Genomic DNA, 18,750 nt, shown 5'->3' on the forward strand with positions numbered 1-18,750 from the left:
CAGCAGCCAGGATAGAATCCCAGCTCATGTGTGTGCATGTGTGCCTGCACATATCACAATTCCCTGGCTCATGGAAAACTTAACCCAGTGGGTTCAAACAGGGATCAAATGGATGAGATAACTGAAAGCACCACAAATGGCACCCATCAGCCTTAGGACTGTTCCCTGCAGCTCATGCAGGGCAGCCTTTGGCAGCTGTTTCTGCAGGAGAATGTGTCAGTTGTGCTGTAATTGTCCTCCTGCCCCATTTTCTGTGTCATTTGTGCTGTAACTCTCCTCCTGCCCCATTTTCTGTGTCATTTGTGCTGTAATTGTCCTCCTGCCCCATTTTCCGTGTCATTTGTGCTCTAACTCTCCTCCTGCCTGTGTGAGCTGAGCACCTGATGGTGCTTTGGGCTCTCAAGGGTCTGCAGTCCTGCCTAAGGACTTTAAAACCCTCCTGCAGGGCTCCTGGGGGTGCTGCTCTCTGCTCCCAGATCCCCACACACAGCAGAGTGGATTTGCAGAGGGTGCAGCTCATGTTGTGGAGGTTGTCACCTCTCAGGCTGGTTTCTCTTAGCTGAGCAGGGATTATTGGGGTTCCAGGAGTGTGACCTCCCAGCCTTTGTGCATTTTGCAGCCCAAAGCAGATCTGTACCAGGTCTGGTCCTTCAGGGATGCTTGGCCAGGGCCACATGGCAGGATGATGACAGAGCTCCCGGCCCTGGAGTCCCCCCATTCCCCTCTGGGTCACTTTTCCTGCCAGCTTTGAGGCTCTTGATCTTTTCTGGAAGTACAGTGACAATAATGAAAGTGCTTAGAGAACCCTTAGTGTTTCTGAGGTGGTGTCACAGACAGATTTGTGTTTTGAGTACTTCCTTCCTGCTGGTTTTGATCTACAGTGCATTTAGGGCATTGAATGTTTTTAGCAGAAATGCTATCTTTATTTTTTGCTCTTTTCTTGCAGGCACACCCAGCTTACTGTTAAATTTGGGTAGGACAATACTGAAGATACCAATTGTTTAATTTTTGCACCTCACTCTGGCACTGTGCTGAAATATAAGGGAAGGATGTTTAAATGTCATGGTGCAATCCAGATCCTGTAAATCCAGAGCAGTTCAGATATTGATTTCAGTTGGGATGGGCTTTAGCCAAAAATATGCATTTTATTTAGATTCTGTTTTCCATCAGATATCTGCATTATGTTGCTAAATTCATGGAAAGATGCCAATGGCTTTGGAGTCTATTGATACTCCCACAGCAAAAATGCATCCTGGGACTTGAGTTGCCACTTAGTTTGAGGTCAGCAAGTCTTCCAAGAGTTGGCTTAATTAATGGAGGGGAGCTGATTGCTGCTGGGCTGGAGGGTGCTGAGGAGGGTCTCGGGTCACACAGACTCTGTGGGGGATAAGCAGGACAAGGCAGATGCAGGGTGCATCTCTTGGCATTATTTCAGTGAGGAGGGAGCCCTGGGTTTGATGTGTAATTAAACCTTTACACCGAGAACACCTCAGTGATTGTACGTCCCCATTTTCCAGGAAAAAAGCCTTTAATTGCTGTTGGTTTCTAAAACAAGCCCAGTACTTTTCCCCAGCACAGTTTGTTGGTTTGGGCTCCCTGTGCCTGGTGCACCCAGACTGGTATTTCCCAGCCAGGGAGTCGCTGTGCTCTCGTGTGCAGGAGCTGATTTTCCAGGATGCAGAATATAAAATAGGCTGTGTACTGAGTGGGAGGTTCCAGGGCATGATACGTGGCTGCACAATCCCTGGGAGCCAAGGAAAATACTTCCTTTCTATATATAGTCACCTGAAATCCAGCAGCAAAGACACTTCTGAATCCTGCACTCCAAACTTGGTTTTTAAGAAGCACTTTTTGCTCCTTAATATTGCGAATTTTTATTATTTTTTCCACATGGTTTTGCAGGAGTGCCAAATGCTTTCATGGTGAATTCAAAAGAAATCTAAAAAGATTAGGAAATTTTAAAAAGGCAGAAAATTTTAAATACTGCCTTTTCCTGAGGAAAATAATTCACCTTACTTGCATTTGAAGCAAAGACTGTAACTTTCATGACTTCTTTACTCAGATCTTTCCTGTTCTGTGCAATTAAGGCAAAGTCTGATTTTCACAGCCACTGTGGTTGCATCTCTCAATTGAAAGGGACTGACTTTGGATCTTATTTGGGCACTGGGGTGACCAGAACAGTGAATTTTGCAAAGGCAAAATTCTGGAGTCTCAGACCAAATCATCAGCTTTTCACTTTTGTCACCAATCTAGGAGTGTAAGTTTTGGAATATTCATTTTTAGATAATATCAGTTGAGAAAAGAGGGGGGGAAAAGTAAAATCTCCTGCTGGATCTGAGCAAACAGAGAGGTCAGGGGTAAAATTCTGCCTTGTGTGTTGTCTATGCTGAAATGTCCTTTTATGAAATTAACCCACAAAGTGGAAGAGTAGTGAAAGCTGTAACACTTGGCCGTGCAGCATAGGTCAAAGGTTACCTTTTTTTCTCAAAAATGGTTTTGCAAATCTTTTTCAGAGCTGATAGATACACACCTTAGCTGGATACAAAACATTATATGAAAAAGAATGACTGTGATCTTTGATCCAAGCAATCAAAAAGAAAGGTAATTGGTATTTTTCTGCCTTTTCTCCAGCTGTGTGTTTCTCTTAACCTTTATTTATTTATTTTTTCAATTAAGAAGTCATGCCACCTTTTTATTTGGCGTAGAGGGTTTAAAATATTTAATTTTATTTAATTTTTTTTTATTTTAATATTCTTTTTCTTCCCCACTTGTGTAGCACAGAGCTGTCCTGAGGTAGCTGGGGCCTGGTGGGCAGGGAAGGAGAGGTGGGGCTGTGCATGCTGGGCTGAAGCATCCAGAGGATCCCATCCTTCCAGGCAGGGCAGGTTTGAGGGCACTCTGCCAGCCAGGGTCAGCTTTGCTGCACCAGTTCCTGCCCAGGGCTTTGCTTTGCGTGTCCCAGTTCCTGCTGGCCGTGGCAGGACAATGGAGCACTGCAGGGAGGAGCCTCTGGGGCTGAGCTTTGCCTTCCTGAGGGGCCCCAAACTGCTGCAGGATCCCCAGAGGGTCAGTGCCACCTGTATGGAGCACCCATGGCACCCCTGGTACCCAGGGGACCTGTGGGATTGTCCCCAGAGGGTCAGTGCCACCTGTGTGGAGCACCCATGGCATCCCTGGTACCCAGGGGATCTGTGGGATTGTCCCCAGAGGGTCAGTGCCACCTGTGTGCAGCACCCATGGCATCCCTGGTACCCAGGGGATCTGTGGGATTGTCCCCAGAGGGTCAGTGCCACCTGTGTGGAACACCCATGGCATCCCTGGTAGCCAGGGGATCTGTGGGATCATCCCCAGAGGGTCACTGCCACCTGTATGGGGTGGCACAGGTGGAGCTGTCCCCAGAGGGTCACTGCCACCTGTATGCAGCACCCCTGGCACCCCTGGTACCCAGGGGGATCTGTGGGGTGGCACAGGTGCAGAGGGGTGAGTGTGGCACCTCACAGGGTGACATTGCCCCCTCAAGGGGCTCCTTTTGTCTCTGTGTCACCCCACAGGAACTCAGCCCAGTTTCCAGCTGGGAGGATGAGGGGGAGGCTTGGCTGTCACTGGGGCCTGGGGCAGGGGCTGATGCCCACCAGGGACACAGACTGCCCCCACAGTTCCAGCAGCCTCTGGGTCACCTCCCTGGCACCCCCAGGGCTCTGTCCCACTCCTACAGCAGCAGGAGGTGACACAGGACATGCTGAAGGGTGCCCAGGCAGGCTGCTGGCAGCTGTGATCTCAATATCTTTCTTTATGATTTAATTTTTCATTATCTTTGCATATGTGCCTGTGGCCTCATTTAATCAGTTCTCTCATTAACCAGATCAATAGTGGTGTGCTCCAGAGCAACCAGTGCCAGGCACCTTAAACAGCAATGTTTTATTTATTAATCACATCATCTCCTGTTCCTCTCAGCTAGAAATGAGCAAATAATGACAACTGATACTTGAGATACATTTTAACCACACTGCCAAAAAGAGATAGCTGGGAGTTCAGACCAGCAGGTTCAGCACATGCTCTGGGCTTCCTCTGAGGTTTAGGCACAGCTCAGTTTGCTGATTTAGTCCAGGCAGATTTGGTTCAGGCTCAGTTTCTGGTTTGGTTCAGGCTCAGTTTCTGGTTTGGTTCAGGCTCAGTTTCTGGCTTAGTCCAGGCTCAGTTTCTGGTTTGGTTCAGGTTCAGTTTGCTGGTTTAGTCCAGGCTCAGTTTCTGGTTTGGTTCAGGCAGATTTGGTTCAGGCTCAGTTTCTGGTTTGGTTCAGGCTCAGTTTCTGGTTTGGTTCAGGTACAGTTTCTGATTTGGTTCAGGCTCAGTTTCTGGTTTGGTTCAGGCTCAGTTTGCTGGTTTGGTTCAGGTTCAGTTTGCTGGTTTAGTCCAGGCTCAGTTTCTGGTTTGGTTCAGGCTCAGTTTCTGGCTTAGTCCAGGCTCAGTTTGCTGGTTTGCTCCAGGCAGATTTGGTTCAGGCTCAGTTTCTGGTTTGGGGCAGCCTTCTGTGGAAGCCCAGGTCTCTTGGGTAGCCCTGGCTGTGGGCACACAGTCCTGGAGCAGATCCCCAGGGATGTGTGATCTCACTGGCCTTGGGCTGGAGGTCATTTCCAGCTTGGAGAGCCAGCCATGCCTTGGGATCATCCCTGTTAATTTATTTACATCTTGATTGGCCTTAGGGACTCTGGTTGTAGGGTTTAGTGCTGGGACAAGCCCTGACACACTCTAGTGATGCCCAGCCTCACCTGCACCTAACACTCCTCTCACCACTTGGATTTGGGTGAAGCTCAGGGTGGCTGTGGGGCATTCAGGCCAGCTGATAACAGGAAGCTCTTGACACTCAGGTTCTCACAAAAACCCCAATTTTCCACGTGGGAGAGCTGGCAGGGAGCAGTCCTGGGTGTGCCTGTCCATGGGGTTCATGCTTCACAATCTTCCCCTGCACCTTTCAGCCCTGCTCAGGCTGCAGCCCCCTGTAACCTCAGCCCACAGAAGCCACTGCTGACCTCAGGGGAGGGAAAGTGAAGTTTGCAGGCTGAGTCAGCACTTCACCACAGCATCCAACCTGGCCAGAGCCAGAGCTGGCCCTAAAGAGGGAACAACCAAAGCTGGACCCTCAAAGCCTCTTCAGAGAGCTCCACTGAATTATCTGCTGTGTTTCACTTCATATTTAACCCTTCCTAGATGCAGATGACTGCTGGCTCTGCTATTTCCATGACTGTAGTAGATGAAAGGGATAGGTAAAACTCATCTGTGGTATTTTTGGTAGCACAAACAAGTGTGTTGATAAATAAATTGCCTGCAGCCTCAGCCCACTTGTTTCTCAGAAGGAAATGACCCTCTAAGAGTGGGTGCCCACTTCTTTTACCTCACTGCTATTTTTAGCTGAGGCTGTGAAAACTTTCCATTGAAGACCTGCTCCTGTCATTTCCTGGGTAGAGCAGGCAGGAAGCTGTGAGTGAGCAGGGGAGGCTCTGTCAGGCTGGACCAACCTCCCCTCCCTCTGGCTGCTGCCCTGCACTGCAGAGCAGCCCTGCCCGAGCACCCAAACCTTCCTCCTTTGCCTCAAGTCACCCCAGAGCCAGCAGCTGGCAGTGGCAGGTGGGATGCTGGGCAGGAATTCTGCTTTTCTCACCCAAATCATCTCCAGGAGGCCCCAGTCTGGCTCAAATCAGGCATCTCCCAGCCAGAATTGGGAAGAGCTGAGCCATGGGCTGTTACTGGTGGGATCTCTGAGCCCCCCAGGTCCAGCAGCAACATGGAGCTTTGAAAAAATCCAGATTTTACTTCCTCAGAGACAAATCCCAGCATGCAGAGAGGAAGGAGATTTCAAACCATGAATTGTAAATACTAAAAACTAATTCATGTGTTCCCCTTCCCAGAGACTAGGCACCAGGTCTTTTAGATAGGGGGAAGTACTGAAATTCTATGTAAGTTAATACTATGTTAATTAATGTTTCTCATAAACATTTATTAGAAATTTGATAGAATATAGAGGAGTCTTAGAGCTGCAAACCTGAGGATTAATCAGTCTTGGGTGAGGGCCTGCTTTGGTTTGAATTAGTCCCTGTTTCAGCCCTTAAATATCAGTAGGGAGAAGTCATTTAGATCTGGGGTCTGGAACCTAGAAAATTCAGTTTTCTTGTTTTAAGGCAAATCAGAGTAACTGAGCAGTTTGCACACTGTGCTGAATACAGCACCCAGGGGCTGCAGGTGAAATGGAGCCCCAAAAAGGCAGTTCTGGAGTTCTGCACCTAAATTCCAGGGAGCACCTGAATTCTAGAGAGAGAATTCTTGTTCCAGGAGGTGCCAGAGGGTGCTTTAGGCAAGTGAGTGTGGAAAGTTCCCAGGAGACGTTGGCTGTTGTAATTAAAGTGATATTGTTCTGACTTTTAAACAGACAGCAGAGCTCTTCAGTGTCTTCCCTTGAGCTTTATTGACAGGCCTGTCCCAGCCTCTCCCACAAACAGTGCAGGGTGTTTGTGCTCCACTCTGCAAATAAATGATAATAAAGATGTAAAGCAGCTAGAGTCTAGAGTGGGATTAAAAAAATTCCAAACATAAACCACCCAAATGCAAACTTTTTCACCTGAATTGCAGCCTCTGTGTTTTCATCACTGTCCACTGTATTTCCTCCAAACCTGGCCTTTTTCTCTTTAAAGTATTTCTCGTTCAGCCTAGTGAAGCTGTGGAAATGCTTGGATAGCTGGAGATGTTCCTCCCTTTTCCCCTGGGGTGAGGGCAGTGCCTGTGGCACAGGCAGTGTGTGTGAGGGCTGGGGCAGGCCCTGGGCACACCTCTCTCTGTTCTATGGCACCTGAATCATGTTGAATGCAGTGAAACCCCCTCTCTCCCCTCCTTCCTAAAAAAACCCCTCTCTCCCCTCCCCTCCTAAAACTCTTTTATTTAGATTTTATTGAAATTGAGTTATGAATGCAGAGGGGATGTTTGCAGCTTGACTGCCCAAGGATTGCTTTTACTTTTTACTTGTCCTGATGTTGGAAGTGCTTTAATGTTTCCTCCTCTTTCTTTTATTTCCCAGTTAACGAAATTATCAGGAAGGAATTTTCCGGACTCCCTGCCAGAAGTCAGACATAGAAGAAGAGATTTGTGAGACAACTTTTACCAAATCCTTCCACAAGTGACCTCTTAGATCCTTCCAGTGCCCCTGCAACCTCTGGCTTCCTTTGCAGTTCATCTCCAGGCAGAGACTCAGTGCAAGGAACAATGAATTGGCACCAATGACAGCCTTGGCTGAGCACCTCGCACCTCTGTGTGTAAACAGCACGCAGGACACCCTTCCTTCCATCCAGAGACCACATTGTTCTCCTGGAACAGAGCATCTGTCTGAGGAAACACTTCAGGCCTGCTGCAGCCCATCTGTCTGTGCGTCCGTCCGTCCATCCATCCGTCCATCCGTGGGGGAACGCAGGAGCCGTGCCCTGGGCAGGGCACTGGGGTGGGCAGAGGGAACACAGCAATCTATTCATGGAGCAGGAGCACCATCCTGCAGGGCACCAACAGTGATGTGCCCTGCAGGTCACAGAGCCCTCCTGAGAAATGTCATTATTGCAGGGAACTGAGGCAGCCAAGCTCGCTCAGCCTTCAGCCAGTCCAGGATCAAAGCCAGTTTGCTCTGAGCACTGGGGTTGGTATTTCAAACAGGAGATCTCAGCCCAATCCAGTTTTCTTCATTTTTCTTGTCAGGCTGGATAGGAATTTGAAAGAGAGGGATTCTCATAACCAACCAGTGAAAAGAGCAATTCAGCAGTTGCAAATGCTTGCCCCAAGGTAAAATAAACCCAGGTAAACCAGAGATTAATATATAGGAGTCACAGTAAATCCAAAGATTTTATGATTGATCCTTATTAGTATTTAGGCAGTATATGAACACACCTTAGATATTTTCTCTCTATCAAATTTTTGCTGTTTCTTTTCATGTAGAACCTGCTCTTGGCTCATACCTTGTCTCATTTAGCAGCTGGCACATTTACTCACCCAAGCTGCAGAGGAAAATAATTGCATCTTACAGAAGCCATACATTCCAGAGAAATTAGACACTTATTTATATTCACCTGGCCTCTTTAGCTTTGCAAAGCTACCAGCAATTCCTGGAAAGGTTCCATTTCCATGGGAGTTAGTATTCTGTTATGTTTTGCTTCGTGTGTTAGAATATCCTGTCCTGACTCCTGCTTAGCACATTCCAGGTAACCACTGCCACCTGCAGTTGTACAAGTTAGAATATTTAGGGAGTCAGGGATAAAAGGCTTCTGAGTGGGTAACCAGTGTACAGTCAAAGATAGCCATAACATTTTAGGAATTCCATAGCAATCTTTCCTGGTTTTATAAATAAGGAATGCTGATATTTTCAGGAATGCAGAGCCTGAGCTCTGCTCTAGAGCACAGTGAAATTAATCCAGTTTTCAGTTGTGTCACAGTAAACTTGGCAGTGTCCACTGCTCACAGCAGGAGTGAGGGGATGGGAATACAGCAGAGCAGCCTCAAAATTGGTTCCCCAATGTCTCAAGAAAGGTTTTGCACAATACCTGCACAGCATGGCTTGGTCCAACTAAAATCTCTTCAGGACTATCAGAAAGAATATATTTTCTGCCACTGAAAGCTTAAACTCTGCAAGGTCCTGGGGTTAGAGTGGGAGACAGAAGCATTAGGTTCTTCAGAACACCTGAGCTGGGGCTCAGCTAAAATTTGGCTCTTGAACAGAAGTCTGAACATCACAAGAGCAGCTCTGAACTCCAGATTCAGCCCAGCTCAGATCCAGACCCAGAGCAGAGCCCTGCACATCCCAGCCTGGCATTAATGGCACCCCTGGCTTCTACTCCTGCTTTGTGGGGTTCAGATCTTTCACCCCAAAATGAGTTCCCTCTATCCCAACACCCCAAACTCCTGGGGTGCCTCCCTGGTGCTCTCCTGGTGAGCTCTGCCCTGCAGGTGCCCTGGCCAAGCCCCAGCCTGGACCTGCACAGGTGAAAATGGCCTTTTTTCATTTTAATTTTAATTTTTTAATTGCTGCCTTTTCCAGAAACAAAAGTGAGGCCCAGCCCTGCTGAAGAGGGGAATTCCTGTTAGGCAGCACTCAGCAGGCCTGACTGGCTCACACGCCTCAAAAAGCTCTTTTGGATTGTTAAAAGCTGTCACTGGGCCAGAATCTGACACATATTAGGGGTTTTTAGTGCAGTCTGATGAATGAGACAATTTTGACATATTCTAAAGGCCAAAAGTTGCCTTGTCAGAAGTTCTGTGCTATAGCTGAGTAAAAGAACAGACCAAATGCATCTCCCCAGTTTCATACTTGGATGTATCAAACATTTTCCATGATCCAACCTGTAAAGTATAGGAGAAATTTAAAAAACAACGGAAACCCATCCACAGAAAAAAAAAAAGAATCTTCAGATTACTGGCAGAACCTTCTCTTTTGCTGGATTTTAAATGGAAGCTGAAAGAAGCCCAGGAAGGTCCTTTCAGATGTGAGATGTGCTGCTGCTGCTGCTGCTGCTCTGGTGATTCTCTGCAGCAACTACTCATCAAGTTAGGAGAATAATTTTTTGCATATTTATTTTTTGATAATATCAATTTAGAAAAGGGGGTTAGAAGTAAAATCTAGTGCTGGATCTGAGCAAAGGGAAAGGTCAGTGTTTAAGTTCTGCCTTCTGGGTTGTTGAGGCTGAAATGTCCTTTTAATAAATTACCCCCCAAAGGAAGGAGTAGCTGAAACCTTGGAGCAAAGGCTGTTCAGGGCCCAGGGCAGCCAGGCAGGCACAGCCCTGCAGCCAAATACACCAGATTATTTCCACTGTGCTCATGTGTTCTTCAGGCTCTTTGCTATAGAGGGGAACAGAGGCTTGGGTTTGGATTTGTTGGATTATTTCTGGGGGTTGCTTTTTCTTTTGTTGCCTTTTTTTTGTTTGTTTGTTTGATTGGAGGGGTTTTTTTAGGGTTTGAGGGGTTTTTCCCGTTTTTTTGGGGCTGATGTTTTTTGTTTGGGGTTTTTTTTGGGGGGAAGGGGTTTTTAATGTGCTCCAGGTGCTCCAGGCACGCTTGCATTGGCTGTATTCCCTCCTCCTCTTTAATGCATAGGTATTAATGCAGTGCACAATGTCATTTGTATAATACACCCACACAGAGAGGGGCTCTTTACACAGGCTGGCAGTGACAGGACAACGGGGCAATGGCTTCAAATGGCTTTAAATCAGAAATGAGGATAAAAATCCTCCCTGGGAGGGTGGGCAGGGGCTGGGCTGGAATTCCCAGAGCAGCTGGGGCTGCCCCTGGATCCCTGGCTGTGCCTGGGGTCCCTGCCAGCCCAGGCCATGCCCTGCTCTCTGTGGGTGATTATTTTATCCATGGTTAGAAGTGAACACCCCGTGCAGAGCCGGGTCCCTCCTGTGTTGTCTCCCAGCAGCTCAACTTGGAGGCTTCACCCCATGTATTCTGAATTTTAGGGCTTCAGCCACAGCTGCACGAGCTGAGGCTCTGCTGCCCCATCTGCTTTTCCATGCAGCAGTAGTTAAACAATTCAGCTTCAACCACCTTTGTATTTATTTCCGGAGAAAAGGAGCATCCTCAGGCATAGTGTTGTGCATCGTTGTCTCTTTAAAAAGGAAAATGATATCTTAAAATATATAGCTAGGCTGAAGAGTTTCAATATATACAGTACTAAATTATTTCCTGTTCTTGCTGGGCAGAGTTTTTCCAGTATTAGTATTTCTGTTACTTAGTACAACTTTCTCTCTGTAGAGGCACGAGCTTAACCTTGGAAGAGTTAATACATTTTGTGAGCAATTTGTTCTCACTTTGTCTGGAAGATAGCCATATTTGCACATGAGGAAATTCTCTCTTTCCTCAGTTATCTGAATGTTTCACCACAGTGCCTTCCTGCCATTGTACCAAAGGCCTACAAATATCTTGTCTGCGGGGTGAACAACTCTAATGCATTTTCCATCAAAGTTGCACCATGTGAAGTTCATGTTGGAACTCAAAAGTTCATCTCTTTTTATTTGTCTTTTGTGTGTGTGTGTGTATTTTTTTTTAACTTCCATTTTTCCATCCGAGCTTTGGCTGCGAATACAGGATGAGCTTCTATAAACTCTGCATCAAATATACGTAGAATAAAAATCATCATTCATGATATGTAAACAGTCTGAGAGTGGAGTGGGAGTGGGCAGATATCAGGAAGATTTTTTTTTGTCAGTTATGAGTGTTGGAAGTCGAGTTTGCCAGGAGAGGAATTGCTTGTGAAGATACTTGCAATGAAATACAAAGTCCTGGTTTTGTTTTTCTCCATGAGAATGAGCAAAAAATGAGATCTGAGCAACAGCAGAGGAGTGAAAGTGTCTCATGTATGTTGTTTTTACTGGGAGAAAGAATGTAGAAGAGTCATGGGTTTTGCACTTGCTTTATTTGTATCCATGTAAATATGTACCCCTCCATTCTGTAGGAATACAGCAGTTCCTGAATGTAGAGGATTTCCAAAACCAGCACTATGTTATTCTCCAGTGTATAAAAAGCTGCTGCTTCATAACATATCTAGACCAGTCCTCAAAGTAGCTAGCATGTTTTTTAAAATGCATTTTGTAATCCGTATCTTTGCAACAAAAGTGACTGTGCTTTTTGTCTGACCAAATATGCAACAACTTTTGGATTAAGGTTTGTATTTATAAAGGATCAGTTTTCATTTTCTTACTTTTCTATGCAATTGTTGTTGAATTGTCGTTGTTCTAAAAAAAAAAAAAAGAAAAGAAAAAGATGTATTTGATAAATTTCCCAAAGACTTCAAAGACAGCTTTAAACGCTTCAGAAATATGTTTCTAAATATTTCAATCTGACTTTTTCCCCTGCATTTCTTTCCAAATTGCTACTTAATAGGGAACAATGATCTGCCAGATGGGACTCAGGAAAATGACTGTCTTAATTTCAAATCTTAAACCGATTCAGATCCTCATAATTTTTACACCACTTAAAATGATCTGATGTTCCAGTTTAGCTGCAATTCTGAGTGTTTGTTATTTATGTTCCATATTCCTGTGCAATAGGAAGAGATGCCACTGCTGGGTCTCAGTGGGGTGAATTGTAAAACTCTCCAGAAACCAACTCTTTTCCTCATCATTTACATGGCAGTGGCTTCTTACCTGTGAGGCAACACTCTGCCATCACACGTGGAAGATTGTAATCCTTTATTCATCTCAGTTCACAGTGAATAATCCACCTTTTGGAATGTTTTAAATCAGATTGGCATCTGTGTCTTTAGTATCTGCTGGTTCTAACTGCAGGGCTCCCAGCTGACACCAACTGTAGCTGCCAGCCAGTGTCCATCCCACCCTGGTCTGTTTAAGGTTTTTTAGCCATTTGTGTTGTTTCAGCGGTACAAAAATATAAATTAGTACCTGCACATTGCAATGAATTTCATCCGAAGGTGCTGATGCTGCAAAGATGTTTTCAAATGTAAAAAGTTACCTGGGGGGGTTGAGTTTCCTTCTGTAACTCCTAAAATAGCAACATTGGGTGGAAAGCTCCAGAAGTCTCAGAAATTCATAACGTTTGTAAAGCCCAGAAGTGCCCAGATGTGCTGCAGTGATTGCAGGATGGGCTCTGCTTGGGGCACCACTGTGCTGGTGGCACCTGGGCACAGGGAGCCTGAGCAGTGCTGGCCTGCCTGGCACTCACATTTTTATCTGTGTAATTATGAAGTGATTCCCCCCAAGCCAGCCCTCCCTGCCCTGGATGTTCAGGTAAAGCCATATTTTGACACATGAGTAAGCACTGTCACTCACATCATCCTAACTGATGTCTTTTGAATCAAGTTGCCTGTTCAAAAACCCAACTCTCACAATTGAAAAGGGGTTTATATCATTTACATTCCTACAACAACGTTGTTAACCTCCAATGTAATGATTTTTTGCTATCTGTAAAGTATTTTTATATATTGCCTGTACTATGGTAGATTAGCAATAAATGAAAGGGCATCACCTGCTGCAAGAGTGTTTAGTCTGTTCTTAAACACCTTTACTACCTTTGATAAATGAATATCAGGGGGCTGAGTCACCCACTTGTCTTCTTGCCCTGTCACCCTCAGAAATTCTCAGCAATGCTTGTGCAAAAGGATTGCAGAGCATGGAGCATTTCATCACTAATGAGCTGCTCAGCTCCCCTTTGGGTCGGGTCCTGTGCCTGAGACTGGTCACACTGAGACTTCTTAATTTCCCTCTTCTCATTTTCTATCTTCACCACCCCAATGAAAAGCCCCAAACAATCCACACCAACAGGTGCTGCAGAGGCTTGACCTTAATAAAGCAGTCATTTCCACCTATGTAAATGTCCTTCTGCAGCAGTAGATGCTTTTTGATAGTCTGAGGATGGACTCCATTTCACTTTTTTTCATCTAAATCTTAATTCTGCATTTCTCTGCTGGAGACACTAAAAGAGACATTTTCATACTGCTGTGCTGGAGGGATGCCCAGAGCCCATTATGGCCCAGTGAGAGCTGAGTTTATGCAGCGTCCAATTAAAGACATTTACCTTAACAAAATCAATATTATCCTTTGCATTTAAACCCAGAGAATTCAAACCATATTCCATGCATTTGTTGGCCATGGAGCAAGTGTTTTGCCTTGCTTATTCACAAAAGCCTCAGAGCAGGGGCCATGTGGAAGTTCTTAAGTCCCAACCCCTGCACAAAGGCTGGGAGCCTCAGGAACCAGACAGGCTTCGCCAACAAAGAAGCTGTTACTGGCTAGGAGAGAACATTTTATGATGAGCAAATATATGGCACACAGGATTTCAGCTCTATTCAGCAACAGGAAAATTTAAGTAACTTAACCTGGAAATTCCACAGCTCTGCTCTGAGAACTTGAGCACCTGACCTGCTCCTCTGGCTTTAATTTACGTCTTGGGGCTGAATTAAAGCACCACAACACTATCCCAGGTTTTTTGTCTTAACGGGAAATTTCCTGGATTTTGTAGACTTAACTCGCTCTTTTGTAACCCTTCAACATAGCTGAGTTTTTCCCAGTTTCAGGGTAGCAGCAAGGCAGAAAAGCCCATGTTTCTAATGAACATCTGGGTCTCATATGAGCACTCGCGTGCTCCGCTGTGTAAATATGCGATTTACAGCTTCTTTTTCTTCCCTGAAATACAGATGTAATTTAGGCAATTTAAGGAGCTGCCTTTCAGCTTCAGAGCAGATTCTTTTCTCAATACATCATCACTGGCTTGCTCAGGTGGCCAGGCTCACTGGGCTGCTCCTCACAGGGAAGAGGAGCTCCCACCCAGCACCATCCTCACCTTCCCCATCCCTGTGCCTGACTGGGACTCGCTGCTCCTCTGAACCCAGGGTAGAGGGGCTTGAATTTATTTTATTGCGGGAAGACAAAGCCCCAGCAGAGGATCTGAGCTCCTACTGACCCAAAGGGCAAAACTGCACAGAAAACTGCTGAGGTTTGAGGGATCACTTAGCCTGGACTGCTGGGAGAGGCTGGCACTGCAGGAGCTGCAGGCACTGGGGGTGACTGCAGCACAGAGGCACCTCTTTATTCCACAGACCAAACTAAGCCAAATCCAGGCGGGCACGGGGGCAGCCACTAAAATAAACCCTTTACCTGTTGCTCAGCCATACCCACAAACAGCAGAAGGCTGCATTTCCTCGGGTTGCTGCAGCACAGGGTGGCAGTGCCATCTGCAGGGAGCTGGGCACAGCCTGGCTGGGAGCCCACCCGAGGGACCAGGGGAGCAGGGCTGGCCTGGCCATGGAGGGACCCACATGGAGGGTGTTGGATTATGCCCTTTTCTGACCCAGAGAGGAGTTTTAAAAACTTTTATTCCATTTTCAGTCTCCTGTGAAAGGTGAGACAATACTGATGTTATAATTCACACCATCACAATCAAAAACTACTTCTTAATTACAATACATTATCAGTGTTCCTTGGCCTATCAGCTTTAGCCACACCTTGCTGGAAATGCCTTAAAGCCAATCATCTAAAATTACCCTTGATAAGTCCTACTACAATACATCTTTCACATTCCATTTCTCTAAAGTATCCAGTCTTATTTACATCCTTTGAAACTTGTTTCTAGTTCCATTTGTCTCTCAGCAATCTCAATCCTATTCAATAGCATTTCTCTGTGCCATTTGCAATTCCCCTCTCTGGAGCCCGAGTCCTGAGCTGTCCAGAGGCAGCTGGCAGTGGCTGAGGCTCCTGGAGGTGCTGACACCAGCAGCACACACTGACCCAGGGCTTTCCCAAAGCTTCTCTTCCAACTCAGCTGTTAAAAGACAAAAGGGGGAGTAGGGAGAGGAGATCATCCCACCAAGTATATTTCTTGGTTGCTGAGAGACTTCAAATCTCCCTAATGAATAAACACAGCACACTTAATTTTGTTTATGAAAACAGACTTATTGTGATGGCAAAAAGCATGAGTCAGTGCCCGGGCCGAGGGGAGAGCAGCTGGAGACACTCACCGAGGAGCAACGCCTCGGAAAGCAGAGCAGCTCCTCTCCAGCAGAGCCAAGAGCTGCAATTCCTCCTCTAACACAAACCACCAGCACACAGGGAGTGGGAGAGGCTTCCTCATGGCCTGCCTGCTGAGCAGACACTGCCAGGAAAGCTGCAGGTCTGGGAGGGAGCAGCAGACACTGCCCAGCCTGAGCCCAGCTCAGCACAGCCCAGGATGCTCCTGGCACAGCCCAGCCCAGCCTGGCCTGGCACAACCCAGCCCAGCTCAGCCCAACTCAGGATGCTCCTGGCACAGCCCAGCCCAGCCCAGCCCAGCCCAGCCCAGGATGCTCCTGGCACAGCCCAGCCCAGCCTGGCCTGGTCCCTCACTAACCCAGCACAGCACCAGGGAAGGGAAAGGTCTGAGACCCTCGAGGAGGAGGAGGAGGAATTGCTGAGCCACAAAACATTCCCATTCATCCCTGCATTGCCCTTTCATCCCTGCGTGCCCCCAATGTGTTTGGCATTTATTTTGCTTGAAAATCAGCCAAGTGGGACCTGAAACTGCTCCCATGGCCAAGTGGGACCTGAAACTGCTCCCATGGCCAGGTGGGACCTGAAACTGCTCCCATGGCTTCCTGACCTGGTGAAGGTCCTGAGGCTTCACACCAGCAGGTGCAGCAGTTCATTATTTCCTTGAACTGACTTTACTGTCCAGGCAATGCCTCACCATTGGCCTCCCTTCCCAAGTCCCATCTTCCAAAGGGGACTCCAGTGTCCACCCCACCTGAGGAGCCCTGGGCTGTCCCTGTGGCACTGCCACGTGCCAGCAGCACCCTGCAGAGCCAGCCTGGCACTCTCCCTCTGCTCCTCAGCGTGCCTTCATTTCTAAATGAACCAATGACCCCAGCCCTCCCTGCCAGCAGAGCCGGCTGCTCCCTTCCCCAGCTCCCCTGGTGCAAATCTGCCCCATCTGCAGGAGGGATGGAGGGGCCTGAACAAGGAGCCTCTCAGGCAGCTCTGCCTGCACAGAGCCCCTTTGTGTGCTGGGGGGTAACACACAGGGCTCTGTTCAAACAGAAAGGGCCAGACACAAGCTCAACGCTTTTCCTTCCTTCCTTAAAAAAGAATTTTTAAAAAAGGAACTCATTTTCAGAAGGCCAAGCATGGAGGAAGGAAAGAAATTTCAATTAAAAACCCTTAAATTGCAATTAAGAACCTTAAAAAGCTAAAATTGTTCATCTTGCATTGGTAATGTCACTACACACACCACAGGAGACAGGCCAAGCTGTCCCAGCTCCCTGAAAATGTCCCACAAACACTGAAACAAGAAGAGATGCAAAATCCTGAGTGCTCCACTGTGCACGTGAGGCAGAGAGGAGCCTGGCCCTGCAGTCACAGATTCTGAGGGCAAAAAGACAACAACCCAGGAAGAATGATGGATTTTAGCTTGTCCAGCACTGAGGGCCCTTTTGGGCTTCTGCCATGCAGCAGGAAGAGGTGAGGGCTCCTGCAGGCTGGGCTTTGCTCTACAGGCACACAGTCATTACTGTCAGATATTTAAACCAGCTCTCTGACAGATATTTGAACCAGCTCTCTGACAGATATTTAAACCAGTTCTCTGACAGATATTTGAACCAGTTCTCTGACAGACTCTTGCCTGCCACACCTGCTGGCACAGCGAGGCTGGGGCTCGTGGATTTTCAGCACTAAAACCTGCACCTTCAGCCAAAAAACCACCAGCTATAGAAAATATAAATCAACAGCTATAGAGTAATAATCATTTATAAAAAGGAAAAAAAGAAGTGACTCCAGCAGACTGAAAGGTCACATTTATCCATGGTGAAATGGTGTCTGGGGTCCGGGAGTCCCAAGGCTGTGGGGGTGCAGGATTTTCACCCAGGTTTTGCCCTAACTGACACAAAAGGCAGGACAGGGCCCAGAGGTGTGGCTGTGATGGTCCCAGCCCCTCTGCTGGGCTCAGGGGCTGGCTGTGCCTGCTCTGTCCTTTCCTGGCACTGGTGGATGCCCTGCCCCACTCCCACTCCTGCCCTGCCAGGGGTTACTGCTCAGCCATTTCCAGCAGGAACTGGATGCTCCACTCAGAGAACTCTTTTTAAAGTATCAAATGAAGCCCTGGATAAATAAAGGTCAGCAAGAAATACCAGAGGTCCTTCTGCAGCCTGTGTTAGTTCCAGGCCAGTCTTTCTGTTAGTGCAATTCACAGAGAAATTGCCATAAAAGAGTGAAAACTCTGTGATCTGAGACCTTCTGTTGTTTTCCTTTTGGTACCAGACTTGTCCCCTAAAGCTTGAGCTGCTTGAATCACAGATGGATCCTTTTCCAGCTCCTTTGAAGTTCCTGATTAAACAGTGACTTTTCATGGATCTTCAGTACAAAGCCAATTCCTCATCTGCCACAGCAGCACAAATGGGAGAGGATGTGACACCAGCCCGAACAAAGTGCCAGAAGTTTCACATAAAACCTGGGACAATTCCTCCTCTGCTTCTCAGAGAAGTGAAAATTTCAGGTTCCCTGGTTCCCGAGGAGGGAGCAGAGGCAGCACCTCCCCAGGAGCATCCCTGGCACCATGAGGACCACTGGGTTCCCATTTTGCTGTGCCCCTGCTACAGGAGGGTCTTGGGCCTTCTTAACATACAAACAAATCATGGTGAATAATAATTCCCCCTAAGATCCATGTGAAATACTCTATACCCACAAGTACTTATAATTCGGGGGGGGGGGAAGTGTATTAAAAACCAATTCTGTGGTACTGAAATTGGCTCAAAGCAGCCCCTTTAAAACAAACAAAAACCCTCCCTGAGCACTGTAGATGAGTTGGCCTTTCCCCAGGCAGCTCTGATTGAAAATCAAAGGCAGATGTGAGGGCAGAGCAGCAGCTCCAGCTCTCCCAGCAGTGCCTGGCACGCCCAGAGCATCCCCAGCAAAGGGAACAGGCTGGGCCCCAGGGCCACCCCATGGCCAGAGCCCTCCTGTGCCCCTGCTGTCCAAACAGGGCTGCTGAGCTCACACTGCAGGGCTGAGCCCCAGGGAAAGATGAGTTTCCTTGCACCTGAGGGCTCTGTGTGCAGCTCAGTGAGAGCAGCTCACATTCACCCCTGCCTTGTGCCGAGGGTGGGAAAAATCCTCCTGCACAGAGGGACTCCATCACCCCAGGGTGAGGAGATGAATTTCACTCCTGCCTTGTGCTGAGGGTGGGCAGAGCCCTCCTGCTCAGGGCTCCATCACCCCAGGGTGAGGAGATGAATTTCACTCCTGA

At 47.3% G+C, this 18,750-nt stretch overlaps 1 protein-coding gene across 2 annotated transcripts in view; it reads left to right on the forward strand.

Annotated features, from left to right (window-relative positions):
- NFATC2 (nuclear factor of activated T cells 2) overlaps nt 1-13,012 on the forward strand; it is an 85,000-nt gene extending 71,988 nt beyond the window's left edge. For both annotated transcript variants that reach the window (XM_077187301.1, XM_054644321.2), the window contains exon 10: nt 7,067-13,012. In XM_077187301.1, coding sequence (XP_077043416.1) covers nt 7,067-7,122 — 56 coding nt within the window. In that variant the 3' untranslated portion in view covers nt 7,123-13,012. The remainder of the gene's footprint in view (nt 1-7,066) is intronic.
- The last annotated feature ends 5,738 nt before the right edge of the window (nt 13,013-18,750 follow it).

The sequence above is a fragment of the Agelaius phoeniceus genome, chromosome 17 (genome assembly GCF_051311805.1).
Source record: "Agelaius phoeniceus isolate bAgePho1 chromosome 17, bAgePho1.hap1, whole genome shotgun sequence".
Taxonomy (NCBI): Eukaryota; Metazoa; Chordata; class Aves; order Passeriformes; family Icteridae; genus Agelaius; species Agelaius phoeniceus.